The 14,685-nt window shown below is 38.4% G+C and overlaps 1 protein-coding gene across 1 annotated transcript in view; it reads left to right on the top strand.

Moving 5' to 3' along the window:
- The window catches only part of C6 (complement component 6), a 57,455-nt gene extending 43,237 nt beyond the window's left edge, over positions 1-14,218 (top strand). The window contains exons 14-18 of the mRNA XM_004678350.2: positions 192-324; positions 1,211-1,399; positions 5,773-5,863; positions 7,961-8,202; positions 13,749-14,218. Of these exons, the coding sequence (XP_004678407.1) occupies positions 192-324; positions 1,211-1,399; positions 5,773-5,863; positions 7,961-8,202; positions 13,749-13,930 (837 nt within the window). The 3' untranslated portion in view covers positions 13,931-14,218. The remainder of the gene's footprint in view (positions 1-191; positions 325-1,210; positions 1,400-5,772; positions 5,864-7,960; positions 8,203-13,748) is intronic.
- The last annotated feature ends 467 nt before the right edge of the window (positions 14,219-14,685 follow it).

Consider the following 14,685-nt stretch of genomic DNA (forward strand, 5'->3'; position numbering starts at 1 on the left):
CTCAGGAAAGTTTGGGCACACAATGAGGATGGCAAAGAAAAGAGAACTTGGGGAAATATTTGGAAGTAGAAACAACGAGGCCTTTATGACTGAGTAAATAAAAAGTGAAGGAATAAGGAGATCCAAAATCACTTAAAGGTGTTGAGATTATTATTAGCATTAACAGTTTTCTGGTTTCTATTTTATTCTAGGATGGAAAAAAGCTGTACTCTGTTGGGGAGGATGTTGAAATCTCATGCCTTACAGGATTCAAAGCTATTGGATACCAGTTCTACAGATGCTTACCAGACAGGACCTGGAGACGAGGAGATGTGGAATGCCGACGTGAGAACAGGGCGAACATTTTACCTGTGGCCTCTGAGGAATAAATGTGCCCAACATAAGTAGACCAAAGTCACACCTTTAGATTAGTATAATTATCGTATTTCACTAATTCTGGTGAAAAGATTTAGCAAAGCAGAAAATAGGATTCATTTGTTAAAATTAAATTTCAGTATATCTCATATTTCAGTTCATCAGCCCCTGCATATTAGCTTTATATACACAGGACATGTAAAGCATGAACTTAAGCAGAAATCCAGGAAGTCTGCTAACTGTCTCTAACCGTAGACATCTGCCTTGCCTGATATAACTGATGCAAGGGGATGAGTCCCAGGAAGAAGACACTTCCTGTCTTTATATATAGCAGCAGTAGAATTTTATGTGAAATGCATTTTTCTCCTTGTGGCATGGCCACCCCCTTTGCTGACAAAGAGGATGAGTCTGTAGAATCCACATTTACCCATCCGTAGTAAAGTCAAAATGAGATTCAAACAAGGCTCAAGCAGACTTTATGATGTAGTGTTCATGAGAGTGTCCTGTTTCTGTGTCACACACAGTGGTAAATTCTTATGAGAAAACCCTTCAGGGAGAAGAGGAAAGAAGATTTGAAAGGAAAATATCCCAATAACATAATGAAAGTTGGAAGTCTTTAGTCAACTTCTTAGCAAAGGAATCTCATTGTCTTTTCAGAGACACTGAAGAGAGTTTCTCAATGGAAGCTTGAGACCCTAAACCCCTAGGTTTGCTTATTTAAAATGAACAACTGCACTTAAGCTAATCCAACATAGGAAATTGTATTGAAATTGTTACTTGGGTTCCATAAAGTCTACTGACATTCATTGAGTTTTCTGCACTATTAAATACATCCAAACTCTTTTTCTCTCTACAGGGACAGAGTGCCTCAAGCCAGTTTTGGAGGACACTGTAACAATTTCACCATATCGAAGACTGTATAAAATCGGTGAATCTATTGAACTGTCCTGCCCTAAAGGCTTTGCCGTTGCTGGGCCTTCAAGCTACAAATGCAGTGGGGATTCCTGGACACCACCCATTTTAGACTCACTTACCTGTGAAGAAGGTGAGTTGCAACTCAAGATTCTGGGGTCTGCTCAGGCAATATGCCCCATGATTAGTAGTTTAGCACTGATATTAGGACTACGCTGTTAAGTGTGTTTTGGGTGGAAAGAGCAGGAGTTCACTGCTGAGTTGGGAAATACTGGACCAACCCTAGGAAGTCAGAAAGCAAATAGGTTCTTGGTCAGAATGATACCTTCAAATTTTAGAGTCAGGTCAATTTTCTTCTTACTGTAAAATTTGAATATGTTCAGCAAATACAGGTTCTCTCAGAATTGATGGTTCTTGGAGATTTTGGTTAAAGTGATAAGTACATATATGATTATTTTATTTTAACTTAAAGTAATAAATCACAAGTTTTCAAAAATATACTAACAAAAGAATAAGTTATTTCCTTTACAGTTAGAATTCCATTACTTCTTCCTTGGAGAAAAGCAAATATATAACTTAATCTGTGTTATCCCATACCATAATTATGGGATATAAATTTCTTTAGAACATTGATTTTTCACCCTACTCGTGAGATACTTTAAAACAACATACTCTTCCTATGAGATCCTGAAATATATATACAGTGAACAGATATTACCTAAAAAAAAAAAGGGATTAGAACCTGTGGGTAAAGTCTCTATTAGATCATTAGTTAACTTCTCACCAGGGTCAAATTAGTTTGGAGCCAGTGATGCAAATGCCTCATGCATAAAAAGAAAAGGCACTAAAAAGCAGAGAAAACCAACTCAGTACTCAAATCCTTTTAATGTACTTTTAAGTAAATCTAAATAACAAAAAGCAATGCATACCTATTTAAGATTTTTTTTTTAATTTTAATGCAAATGTATTTACTTAAAAACATTCAAACATTTGCAACATTTTGGGGGAGTAATTACAAAGTGGTATTCAGTTAACAGAACAATTATTTCATATAAGCTCCATCAGAGACAACTAAAGATGAAAAACTGCCATCCTGCTATTTAATTAATTTGTGCTATGAGCTTTAACTTTCCGTGCCATTTTACAACCCCTATCCTGTTACCAGACAAGATTAGTAGCTAAGAAAATAGCAGACAAAAAGACACACCGGATAGAATGTTAACAATACCACAAAAATTAAAAAAAAAAGACACTACAGTTTAAAAACAAATATTACACAGCCTTACATTTCTTTCTTTTTTTTTCTTTAAAGGAGCTTAAATAAATCATGGACAAGAAAAAATCTGAACTAGAACTAATTTATCACCATCTTCCTCTTCTTTACCTTCATCTTTTTTTCCTTCTGATTTCCTCCCCTCCCGTCGTATGTATGTAAGTCATATGTAAATTACATTATGTATATTCCCTTTTTTATAGTAGTGCTGTTCACAGCAATTCAAACCAAAATTTTTAGAAATCACCTTTAGTTGTTTAAAAATTTCACCTTACTTTTTGTAAAAGTGCTCCCCTTACATGCCTTTTGCAGCAGCATGGATGGAGCTGGAAAAGATCATGCTTAAGGGAAATTAGCCAGAAAGAAAAGGAAAAATACCAGATGGTTTCACTCATAGCAGGAGTTTAAGGACCAGGGGAGAAAATAATAATAATAATAATGAACAACTATATACTAGAGATATTTAACAGGAGTGGAGTGGGGAATGGGATCAAAAATTGGGCAGGGGGAAGGGGGATGTGCACAGGACTCTGGTGATGGCACACGGGTGAGTTGGTGGTAGGAAGCCCACAGGGATTACAACTGAGATGGAAAAAGGCACAAAATGATGTAAAAATAAGCTATTATTTTTTTTAAAGATAATTAAAAAAAAAGTGCTCCCCGTTTCCTCCTTTATCAGTTTATATGCTTAATCAGTTTACCTTATCAAAATATAGATGAACATAAATAGATTTGGAAACAAGCAAAGTTGACTTGGGATCCCTCTGCGTGGGATCAGGGTGGGCCGCTGGGAGGATACTTACTTGGATACTTAAGAGAGCTTCTCATTGATATCTTCAAATTTCTCAACATGCTTGTTCAAATGTCTCATTCTTTATCAGAGAATCCTGGAGGATTTATGCAAGATGGGGTCTAAGTAGGCTCATTGGGTTATAAAAAAAAAAAACAAAAGACTTAGCGGTTCATTTAAAACCAAGGTCAAACAGATCAGGTGAGACTGCTAGTCTCCTGGACTCTTCGCTTTCTTTGTTTTTATTCTGGGTTTTCATAACATGTTAAGAAAAAGGTAAGAGGGGACTCTTTCCCTGGTGGTGCAATGGGTTAAAGCACCGCATTATGAAGCTCTGAAGCCACTGCAGCACAAGTTCAATCCCCCACCAGGGAGCTGACCCACATGGTGCGGCAGACCTCTCCTGACCCACCTGCTGCTCGCTTCAGCAGTGTATTTCCCCACTCTGTCTCTGGTGAATCTTCTCACCCACCACACCTCTGGCCTGTACCCCAGTTCTGTAAGCATAAAAAAAAAAATAAATCAAAGAAAAAAAAAAGGGTAGGAGGTGCTGAACTTTTGAATTACCCTAGAAATGTTCATGGCTGTTTCTCATGGAAAATTGTGAAATGTTTTTTTTTTTTTTCAAAATAATATAATAGTTTGTTTTTGCATCATTTTGTGCCTTTTTCCATCTCAGGTGTAGCACCCTTGGGATCCAAATCACCCATGCGCCATCACCATAGTCCAGTGCATTTCCCCCCCCCCCACTGTTTTTGATCCCATTCCCCACTCTACTCCCATAAAATGTCTCTGGTATATAGCTGTTCATTATTATTATCTCGCCTGGCCCATTATACTCCTGCTATGAGTGAAACCATCTGATATTTTTCCTTTTCTTTCTAGCTTATTTCAAAATTTCTGAAAAAATTTAACCCCCTCCCCCACATACTCACTATTGGATTGCTCATCTTAACTCAGGCGTCATTTCCCTGTGGAGATTTGCTTACATTTCAGCCGTGGTTTTTTTATTGCAGGATCTCCTGGAGCCATGTTCTCTTTTTTTCAAAAATAACTATTTCTGTCTTTACATATATAAATGTGTTACTATGATTATTTCATTAACAATTATCCCACTGTCCTTTAAAGCAAGAGGGAAAGAAAAGGGAGCACAGCTACTTTTGTCTCTTTTGCTCAACCGTAGTATGCTAACGTCTGGAATATCATGCAGAGAAAAATAACTATAGTTAGCAATTATATTACTCCATTTATTATTCTTGTAAGAAAATCTGACTTTAAACCATTACCCTGCTGCAGTTGCATTACTGTCAGTACTAAATGAATCCATATTGCTAAATGCAGCGAACATTATTTTGGGTCTCATCTCCCTAGATCTCAGCAACATTCACCGTGATCACCATCTGCACATACACTTGTTCCCTGGCTTTTGTTGGCTTTTGAAATATGAAAGCCTGCTGTTGCTCTGTTTTTCACTGGCTCCTGTTTGGGCTTGGACATTAAATGTTGGAATTCCTCAAAGCTCAAATCTGTTCCTTTACCTCGTGTTACATCTTCTTGCTGGGGTATCTCACCCACATCCATAAGTTCAGTGATCTTGTTTCTTTATTTTAAACATGTTCACCCAGGAAAGTCACATAATGCTCTTGTGAGACTTTCACGCCTGATCTTTTTGCATCAAATATTTTCCATTTTTTTTCTTTCCATTCTACTGTTCCAAGTCTTCCTACCTACATCACTCTCGTTTATATGGTTTATATTTGACATCACTAATAACAAGCAATTCTATCTGAATAATGTCTGTCTGCCTCCACACAACTATAGGCTTTGAGAGTACAAGATCTAGATCAAATTTTGCTTAATCCACTCTCTCCAGAAACCAACACAGCACTGAAACATCATAATGGTTCAGTGAATATTTGAAAAAAAAAATGAAAAATTTCACCAATCCAATTTTCTTTAGTTTTCTGAACTTGATAGAAATTTTAGGGCAGCCAGTGCTCAGTGCTAGAAAGGGTCTTTCCGATGCATTATTTCCTAACCATGGGTTTAGAACAGCCAAAGTGAATGTTATATGCAGAACGAGGTAAAAGGTTTATCTTTTACCACTACTTTTTTTTTTTTTAAGATTTATTTGTGCTGGGGTACAAGCCAGAGATGTGGAAGGTGAGAGGATTCATCAGGGACAGAGCGGGGAGCAGAACAGGCAGGTCGACAAAGTACATTGCTGAGGGGAGCAGCGGGGGGGTCAGGAGAGGTCTGCCACGCCATGTGGTTACCTCCGGGGTAGGTGGGGATTGAACTCACGCAGAAGTGGCTTAAGCTTCTTAGTTTTAACCCTGCTTTAAACCTCCATAAGGAGGGCCCTTACCACTACTTTTAGTCACTGCCTTTTCTCCTGAATTTCAGCGTATGGCTTAGAACCCATGTTCCCCTTTTGTTTCAGATATTCTGACAAAAATGAGGGGCCATTGTCAACCAGGACAGAAACAGTCAGGATCTGAATGCATCTGCATGTCTCCTGAAGAAGACTGTGGGTAAGAGATACTTTATGGACTATTTGGTAATTGGGATAGCCAGTCTAGTGTGAACAGCTTGACAGAAGAACTGGACTTCTTGAAGCACAAACATAACACATATTAATAGTTTACATGACTGATACCCCCAATGTCTTTCCTCTCTGGGAAGTAAGCTTTCTTAATTATCGCTCAGCTAGTTGCAAGCTTGCATGGCTTTTGTTTATTATTAAAAATCACAGTTTTGTTTTAAAGACTTATTCCTGCCCATTTTTAAACTTCAGACTATTATCTCAAAGCCTTTCTTCTTCCCTGTAAGGATAGGGCATATGTGACTCCAGAAACTTGGGGAAGAGAAAGTGGTGTGAGCATGGACTTCACATACACACTTGTCGGTTAGTTCTTTCATGTAGTGGCAGGAGTAGGGTACAGGGATCACTAAGAGGAACTATGACATGTCCTCATGTGACTGCCATGACTTACTGTTCTTTCTGTTGTCATAACTGCCTTTTGTTTACCAGGAAAAACCTCAGCGCTAATGGTACACATTAATTAGAGAGCTGCTTTCAACTGAATTTGTTCCAAAATAGCATTAGCTTCAGTTTAAACTCCAGCTCTCTCTCTCTCACACACAACATAAATGCATAGGTAAACATGCTAGAGCTGCCATGGTGACTCTCATTCAGACAGGACAGACTCCTTCCTGCTCACTACTTTGCCATTCTTATGTTTAGTTCTTGCTCTAACACTGTTCTGTAGAAGCATTAAAGGAAGACCTCAAGTGGACTTATCTTCCCTTTTCAAGGAAAATTCCTGAAAGATCCAGCACTCGCTTCCATTTCTTCCATTCGCCTGGAAACATGTGCTCATTGGGGAGGCATGAAATGTAGCTCTGTGGTTCAGTGTACAAGCATTCTGAGGAACATTAGAATTTACTAAAGAGAAAGAATGGGACTGGGGATTGGAAGCTAACACTGTCAGTTGCTGTACTTCACTTTTAATACTGATTAGCTTTGTCATCTTTATGCTATTGGTAAGCAGAGGCTTGTTCAGGCACACTGATAGGCTTTGGAGAATACCACAAAGTCTTCTTCTGTTTAATTCCTCTAACATCATTTACCGTAAAGGTGCTGTCTTCCCTCCTCTGTATTCTCTGCAAGTGGTCCAGGCAGAGTTCCGTCCCTTATCCTGGCAGGCGCTGTGTGTGGTCAACACAAGTGCCCAAGCCTGCTGCCCCAAGGGTCTGGAGAATGTAGGGTTCAGCTACCCCAGTTCCACCATTATTCAGAGGAATAATATAACTTCTTGGAAAGTTGGGGATGTTCAGTAACATCTTTAGGGTGACAGGGTTTGTTCCCCTATACAAGTTACCCAAGGAAATGTTTTAAATGCTCATATTCTTAATCTCAGCACAAACACCCTGCAAAACTATTAATATAATATGCTGTTGCAATTAATGAGTTAAGAGGAGATACAGACTATCTTGTGCTGAATTGAGCAGGTTCCACCAATATGTTTTAAGTTGTCCCGCAGTGTCTAGCAAAGCCACGGCTGGCAGTATTATTCAGACAGCATGTTCTGAGTTTAGACAAGATCCTTCAAAGGTCTCTATTTTCTTTCTGTAGCACATTCTCTGACCCTCCACTGCTTTTCTCCCCACCATGTGTGTGGACACAGAGAGGCAGACAGGAGAGACATTACAGGGTTGATTGAGCAGAGTGGGGTGGCAGCAAAAGAGGGCTGATCTTCTAAATTTAGAGAATAATTAGTAAGTATAATTGTCAGGTGACAAGCAGGATTTAGGAGGATGGGAAAATAGTGCTAGAAAGGCAAGTTAATTGGAGTCAAATTACAGGAGATCTTGATTACCAAAATTTAAAAATTTAGACTATAATTTGATGCAGTTGTAAGTAATGCCAAGATGAAATTTTAGAAAATGAATTCTAGAGCATCCAAATGAATGGAGTCTCTGAAGAAGACAAATTGGGAACAGGGGAGGGGCAAGGGTGAGGTTAAAGGGAAGAAAATTGGGTGGTATGTTAGCATATTGAATTGACAACTATCTAGTTTTTTTTCCTGGTCTTCAAATATAAATGTTTGCTTTCCTCTCTTGGGCAGCCATTACTCAGAGGATCTCTGTGTGTTTGATGCAGACACCAGTCGTTATTTTACTTTACCAGCTTGTAATTTTTTGGCTGAAAAATGTTCAACTAATCGGCAACTCCATTTTCTACAAACTGATTCCTGCCAAGATGGTCCCCAGTTAGACTGGGGTCTTGAAAGGACAAAACTTTCATCCAATAGCACCAGGAAAGAACCCTGTGGCTATGACACTTGCTATGACTGGGAAACATGTTCAGGTAAGCCCTAGGAACACGAGAAATGTATTCACTTACTCTGCCTCTCAACTAGAACATCTTGCATTTATATACTTTCTTAAAATAACTTTTCCTTAATCAGCAATCATTCCATTTTATTGTTTAAAAAAATTACAGAGTGCTTTAAAAGAAAGGGAAATATATAACCCTACCCACAGTTAGAAATCTCTGCTTTAACAATTTTGGTGTAAATCTCTCTAATCTTTGTTCTCTGTATATGAAGCCAACCCTGGCTTGGGTCTCAGTAGGAAGCACGCCTGTCCCATCATTCTCCAGGCACACTTCCCACACCAGCTTGCAAAACCTTCATCAGCATTGTCCTTTAGCAGTTGAGACTGGTTGGGGCCAGCATGATGTCTAGATAGGGTGCCTCGACTTTGAGTGTGTTCAGCATGGATACCAATTGCCGAGAGCAGGTTCTGCAAATGTGTTTAAGTTGTCCTGCAGTGTCTGGCAAAGCCATGGCTGGCAGTGTTATTCAGACAGCATGTTCTGAGTTTAGACAAGATGCCTCAAAGGTCTCTATTTTCTTTCTGTAGCATATTGTCTGACCCTCCACTGCTATCTCCTTCACCATGTGTGGATCACCCAGCTGCTCTGAGGAGTATGGGACTCAAGCCCGTGGAGTCATCCCTGGCTCAGATCTAGGTGCCCCTCCTCAGAGATCAGCCAGCTAGTGTTCTTTCTCAAGATTTGCTGAGAGTACATGTTGATATGTGTGGACACCCTTAATTTGGAGTGGTTTTAATTCTTTAAATGGTTAGGCATCCCATGAGAAAATTTTCTTGAAGGCTGCCAATGCCCCTAGGATGACCCTTTTTAAATTATAAATTATTTAAAAATAAAATAGGATTGCACTCTTAAGTGCTATTTTATGTGTCGTGTCTTCCACTGAATATCATGAAGCTGTTTCCATATTCTATATCATTCTGCCACATAATTTTCAATGTCTGTGAAGGTACTTGTGGATATTCTGTGATTTATTAAGCCAAACTTCTATTAATCATTTAGATTTTCCCTATATTTTGCTATTAGAAACAGAGCCAGGATAGACAAATCTATCACAGATAAATCTATAATATTAGTGCCTTAGGACATACTTTAGAAAATGGAATTGCTAGGTAAATATTACTTTATACTGTAGTCTCTGTTGATATATCACCTTGCATTCCAGAAATGCTTTTATCATATTATATCCCTATTGACAATTTATGATAAACACTTCCATCCAATTCCAAAATGTGGAGCTATTGTCCTTTTATATCTCCTTTATATATTATTATCCTTCATAATATTATTATATATTATTCTTTAAAATATTATAAATTTATAGTTCAAGTGTCAATTTGTCACTTAAAAAGTAGCATTACATCTACATTTTCCTAAGTCTTTTGACTATTGGCATATACATTTGAGAATTGCTTGAAAGCAGAAACTTCACAGCAGTACGTTTGTTCTAAGATAAAGTTTGACTCTGAAATAGTCCAATTAAAGCTTCATGTAATATGCAAATATAGGTTGGAAGATTAGGAGTTAACAGCTCAATTAACGACTAACATAAACAGATTTCTCTTATGCCACATCTCCGAAATGGAGGCATAATGTATGCAGTGGAAGCTTGGTGAATTGTTATCTCTAACATGCTAGAACCACCTTATTTTTGTAAAAACAAAGGCAAAAAAAACTTACTGTTGCTTTTGACTCTTCTTTTACTTCCTATGCCAGTGATCTTCAACTCAGTCTTAGGAAAGTGGAGAGGTCTTACGATCTAAATCCAGTTCCTTTCTGATCCACTTTAAGCTGATGATCAAAACTCAGCTGCCTTGACAGGTGGCAGAATTGAACTCACAACAGAGGTAGACATAGGTGGCACAACAGGTAGTATGATGTAGACAACTCAGAAGGCTTCCAAATTTCATGTCACACCTGCACAATGCAATTTCCCTTAAAAGACAACAAAGTGGGCCCTCTCTGGTGGCTCAGCGGGTTAAAGCACAGCACTGAGAAGCTAAAGCCACTTCCACATGAGTTCGATCCCCGCCTGCCCCGGAGGTGACCACATGGCGCGGCAGACCTCTCCTGACCCGCCTGCTGCTCCCCTCAGCAATGTACTTCGTCGATCTGCCTGTTCTGCTCCCCGCTCTGTCTCTGCTGAATCCTCTCACCCTCCGCATCTCTGGCCTATACCTCAGTTCTGTACGAATAACTAAATAAATCTTTAAAAAAAAAGACAACAAACCATGTCCCTCCCCGGTGGTGCAACAGGTTAGACACAGCACTGCAAGCTAGCCACAGCCACTTCAGTGAGAGTTCAATCTAGACCCAAAGATGATCCACATGGCAAGGCAGACCTTTCCTGACCTCCCCGCCAATCCCCTCAGCAGTATACTTCATCGATCTGCCTGTTCTGCTCCCCACTCTGTCTCTGGTGAATCCTCACACCGCCCTTGCATCTCTGCCAAATGCCCCAGTTCTGTATGCATAAATAAATAAATCTTAAAAAAAATAAAGACAATAAACCAAGGCCCAGTATACACATTGCTCAGTTCTAATCAACATTAAATCATCTTGTCAATAAAATTACTATTCATTTTTGAGCTGCCTGACTAACTCCCTTTCCCACTTGCTACCTCTCTCAGGAACAATAATTTATGGACCTAAAAAGCCGAAAATATTATGCAACATCATTTTGTATTTAAAATATGAACTTTTTTCTCTGCAAATTATAGTGTAAACACATTACTGTCAAAAACATACGCAAAAATAAGAGGAAATTGAGCAGCAGGGAGAATAAAAATGGATGCTGTCTATACTGTAATATGTGTGCAGTATGTGGGATATGTTTAATGTCAGTTTCCATTCTTGTTTATCACAAAACTCTTCTACTGCAAAGAAATGCTTTTTTAGTTACTTTCCCACAAATTATTCTTTCAAATTTGTCTGAGTGAAAAATAATCTGCATCTTACAATTGCATCAAAGTAACTGTCTTTACTTGTACCTGTCTATGTGGGATAGCTAAATTCCAACATCTCTAGGACTGTAAATTAACTTAAAAAAAAAAAAAGAGCACTAAAAAGTTTGAATAGTTACTCGATATTTTTTTATTTTTATTTTTATAATAGTTTATTTTTAGATCATTTTGTGCCTTTTCCCATCTTAGTTGTAGTCCCCATGGGCTTCCCACCACCAATTCACCCTTGTGCCATCACCATAGTCCCCTGCATTCCCATCCCTCATTTTTGATCCCATTCCCCACTCCACCCCCACAAAATGTCTCTGGTATATAGTTTTTCATTATTATTATTACTGTTTTTCCCAGTGGTCCTGCTCTGACCATGAGTGAAACCATCTGGTATTTTTCCTTTTCTTTCTGGCTTATCTCACTAAGCATGATCCCTTCCAGCTCCATCCATGTTGCTGCAAAAGGCATGAGTTTATCTTTTTTGATTGCTGGTTACCCAATATTTTTAAGGTAATCAAACAATAAGTCATTTAAAATAGTTGCTCTTGCACATAATAAGAAACTAAAAGCAATTTCCCCCACTGCCAGCTTTCTTTAATTTCACAGAGAATTCTGTTAATTTGTCTTTTTTAATTTATTTTAAAAATGTATTTATTTATGCCTACAAGAACTGGGGAGTAGGACTCCCTGGTGGTGTGAAGGGTTAAAGCGCAGCACTGTGAAGCTGTCCACAGCCACTGCAGCACAAATTCGTCACCCAGTCAGGGAGGTGACCCACACGGTGTGGCAGATCTTTCCTGTCCAAAGAGTCTCAGATATTTAACGACATGTTATAGTTCATCAAATAGGTTTCTTTTTGAATACTTCTGCACCTCAAATTAGATTTGAAATCAACCGAGGAAGCAATTAATCGAACACCTTGTTAAGAGCTGAGTGGGACCTACAGTTGGATGAGCCAGATGAGCCATAATTAATGTTCATCACCTATGAGCACCTTTATTTGCTTTGGAAGAAAGACGTGAAAACCTACCTAGCAGGAAGTATAAAGGTGTCACATAGTACTAGTGAATGACACCATTAAAGTTAAGCGAAGGAAAAGATTGGTATAATGCAAATGGCTATGAATTGCTTCACAGAAGAGGTGAAATTTGTGGAAACTGGACGTGTGAGTGAAAGTGGGAAAGAACACATCAGATGTTAGCAGAGGAGAGTGTTGGCAAAATGACAAAAACAGGAACAGCTGTGGGTCTAGTCTGGAGAGACGGGAGCCACTCTACCTTAAACAAAGGAAATACAATTGATATTGAAAAGACATGTCGAACAGTAGAGGACTTTGAACTTTGATTAAACATGTATGTCTGAATAGACCCCAGCTTATGATGGCTCAACTTTTTAAAATGACATATTCAGTAGAAACTGTACTTAAAGTTTTGATCTGTTTCTGGTGATTAAATACTCCCACAGGAGGCTGGGTAGCAAGATGCAGGGGCAGCTTCAAGTTGGCCCTCAGTCACATGAGACGAACAATCAGTATCTGCGGGTTATTTTAGCTTTCAGCACAGTATGCAGTAAGTCGCATAAGATATTCAACTCTTTACTATAAAATAAGTTTTGTGTTAGGTAATTTTGCTCAACTGTAGGCTAAAGTAAATGTTCTCAGTACTGTATGCTAGACTGTGCTACCATGTCCAATAGGTTGGATGTATTGAAAATGCATAACCTAATGATATTTTCAACTGGACTTCTCAGGATGTGATCCCCCTGTTAGTCTTGTTAGACCTATATATAAATGAGCTTATACCCATTTATTTAAATAAAATATATTTGACTTGGTAACTTTCTTCCTAAGTGATTATTTTCAAACTGTTTTACAAACATAATGTTTATATGAATGATGAAGTGATTGAGTGGCTCTGAAACCAGTCCCCATAAGCTTCCAGCTCAACTGCTTTCTTTAAAAAGATAGATCCCAAGTATAACACAGAAATATTCTAGGAAGAAATCAACAAATGCTGTGTAAGTTATAGAAGAGAGTTCATCGTGACAGCCATTAGTGACTTAAAACCTGCCTCTGTGACATACTGATGGTGGAGTTAGTCTCTCTGAGCTTATCCTCCACCTGTAGCATCATATAATAACACAGTTCATATGTTCATTGTGAAAATTAAATAAATGAAGCATGTAAATGTTTGGTATATTCTGTAGGTTCATAGCACAACTCAGTAAATAGTAACTATAAATGTATGAAGTAATCCCTATGAGAAAATTATAGAAAGGTCTGAAGAAACTGAGAAAATAGGTTGTATGACTGGATGTAGTGACTGATTGGATATGCATAGTGGCAGAGAGCAGGTGTCAAAGATGGCACAGCTCTTCCAGCTTATAGGCTTATTAATGTGCTCTGCTCTCTTACATCCAGATCACACCATTCAGCCACAGTTGGGTTTTTAGGTTTTGCTTTTGTTCTGGCTTCCTCATTCATTGCCACCAAGTACTTGTCACTGGGGATAAAAAATCAAACCCTAAAATATTGTGGTGAGTCATACTGTCTTTCTCTCATTGCAGCCTCCACTTCCAAATGTGTCTGCCTATTACCCGTCAAGTGCGTTAAGGGTGGAGAAAATCTCTACTGTGTTAAAATGGGATCATCAGCGAGTAAGAAAACAGTGAACATCTGTGAAATAGGAGCTGTAAAATGTGCCAACAGAAAAGTGGAAATACTGCATGCTGGGAGGTGTTTGGCCTAACACAATCACTGGTAAACAGATTTACTGTCCAAAAATAACCCCTACAAAAGAGAACGTTTGTACAAACAGCAGACTGGCACAGCCACATACGTTCTGATGTGCTCATTTCATATGATGATTTCCCTTGCCTCTCCTGTCTCAGACTCCTCTATCTACTTCCAGTTTACAACACTGTCGCATACTGTTAGGTCACAGTCACACTAACCTAGTAAATTCCTTGTTCAAGTTGTACTGAAATGATGGGACTTCTGAGAAGTTTAGGAAGCCTACACTGTTAAATAGCCTCACAAATAGAAAAAAAACAAAACCATAATTTTCTTTACTGAATAAATAATTGTAGAAATTTATAACTTGTAAAGCACATTCTTGAAACCCAAACTTCATGCTTTCATTCAATAAATATTTGTGAATGCCTCCCAAAACAGATAAAGCCCTTGTCTTCATGAAGTTCACATTCATGTGGTAGAAAAGATTAAAAAAAAAAAAAAAGCATAAGTTTGTAAAGTATATAGTATGTTTGATGTTTATATTTGCTTTGGAGTGTATAATGCAGGGAAAGGTGAGTTCCATTAGTAAGCCTTGTCTTCCACAGGATTTAAGAATTTATAGCAATAAGCATTACAAGAAGGCTAACTGGACTCAAATGGAAATTATCTTATTTAAAGTAAAGGATAGATTTTGGAGTTTCTCTCAGAAAGAAGAAAAAATATTCTCTTGGCCTCTGCTAAAGGGCATCACAAAGTTTTTAAGCTGGT

Source organism: Condylura cristata, unplaced genomic scaffold (assembly GCF_000260355.1).
Source record: "Condylura cristata isolate star-nosed mole 26May11 unplaced genomic scaffold, ConCri1.0 scaffold00007, whole genome shotgun sequence".
Taxonomy (NCBI): Eukaryota; Metazoa; Chordata; class Mammalia; order Eulipotyphla; family Talpidae; genus Condylura; species Condylura cristata.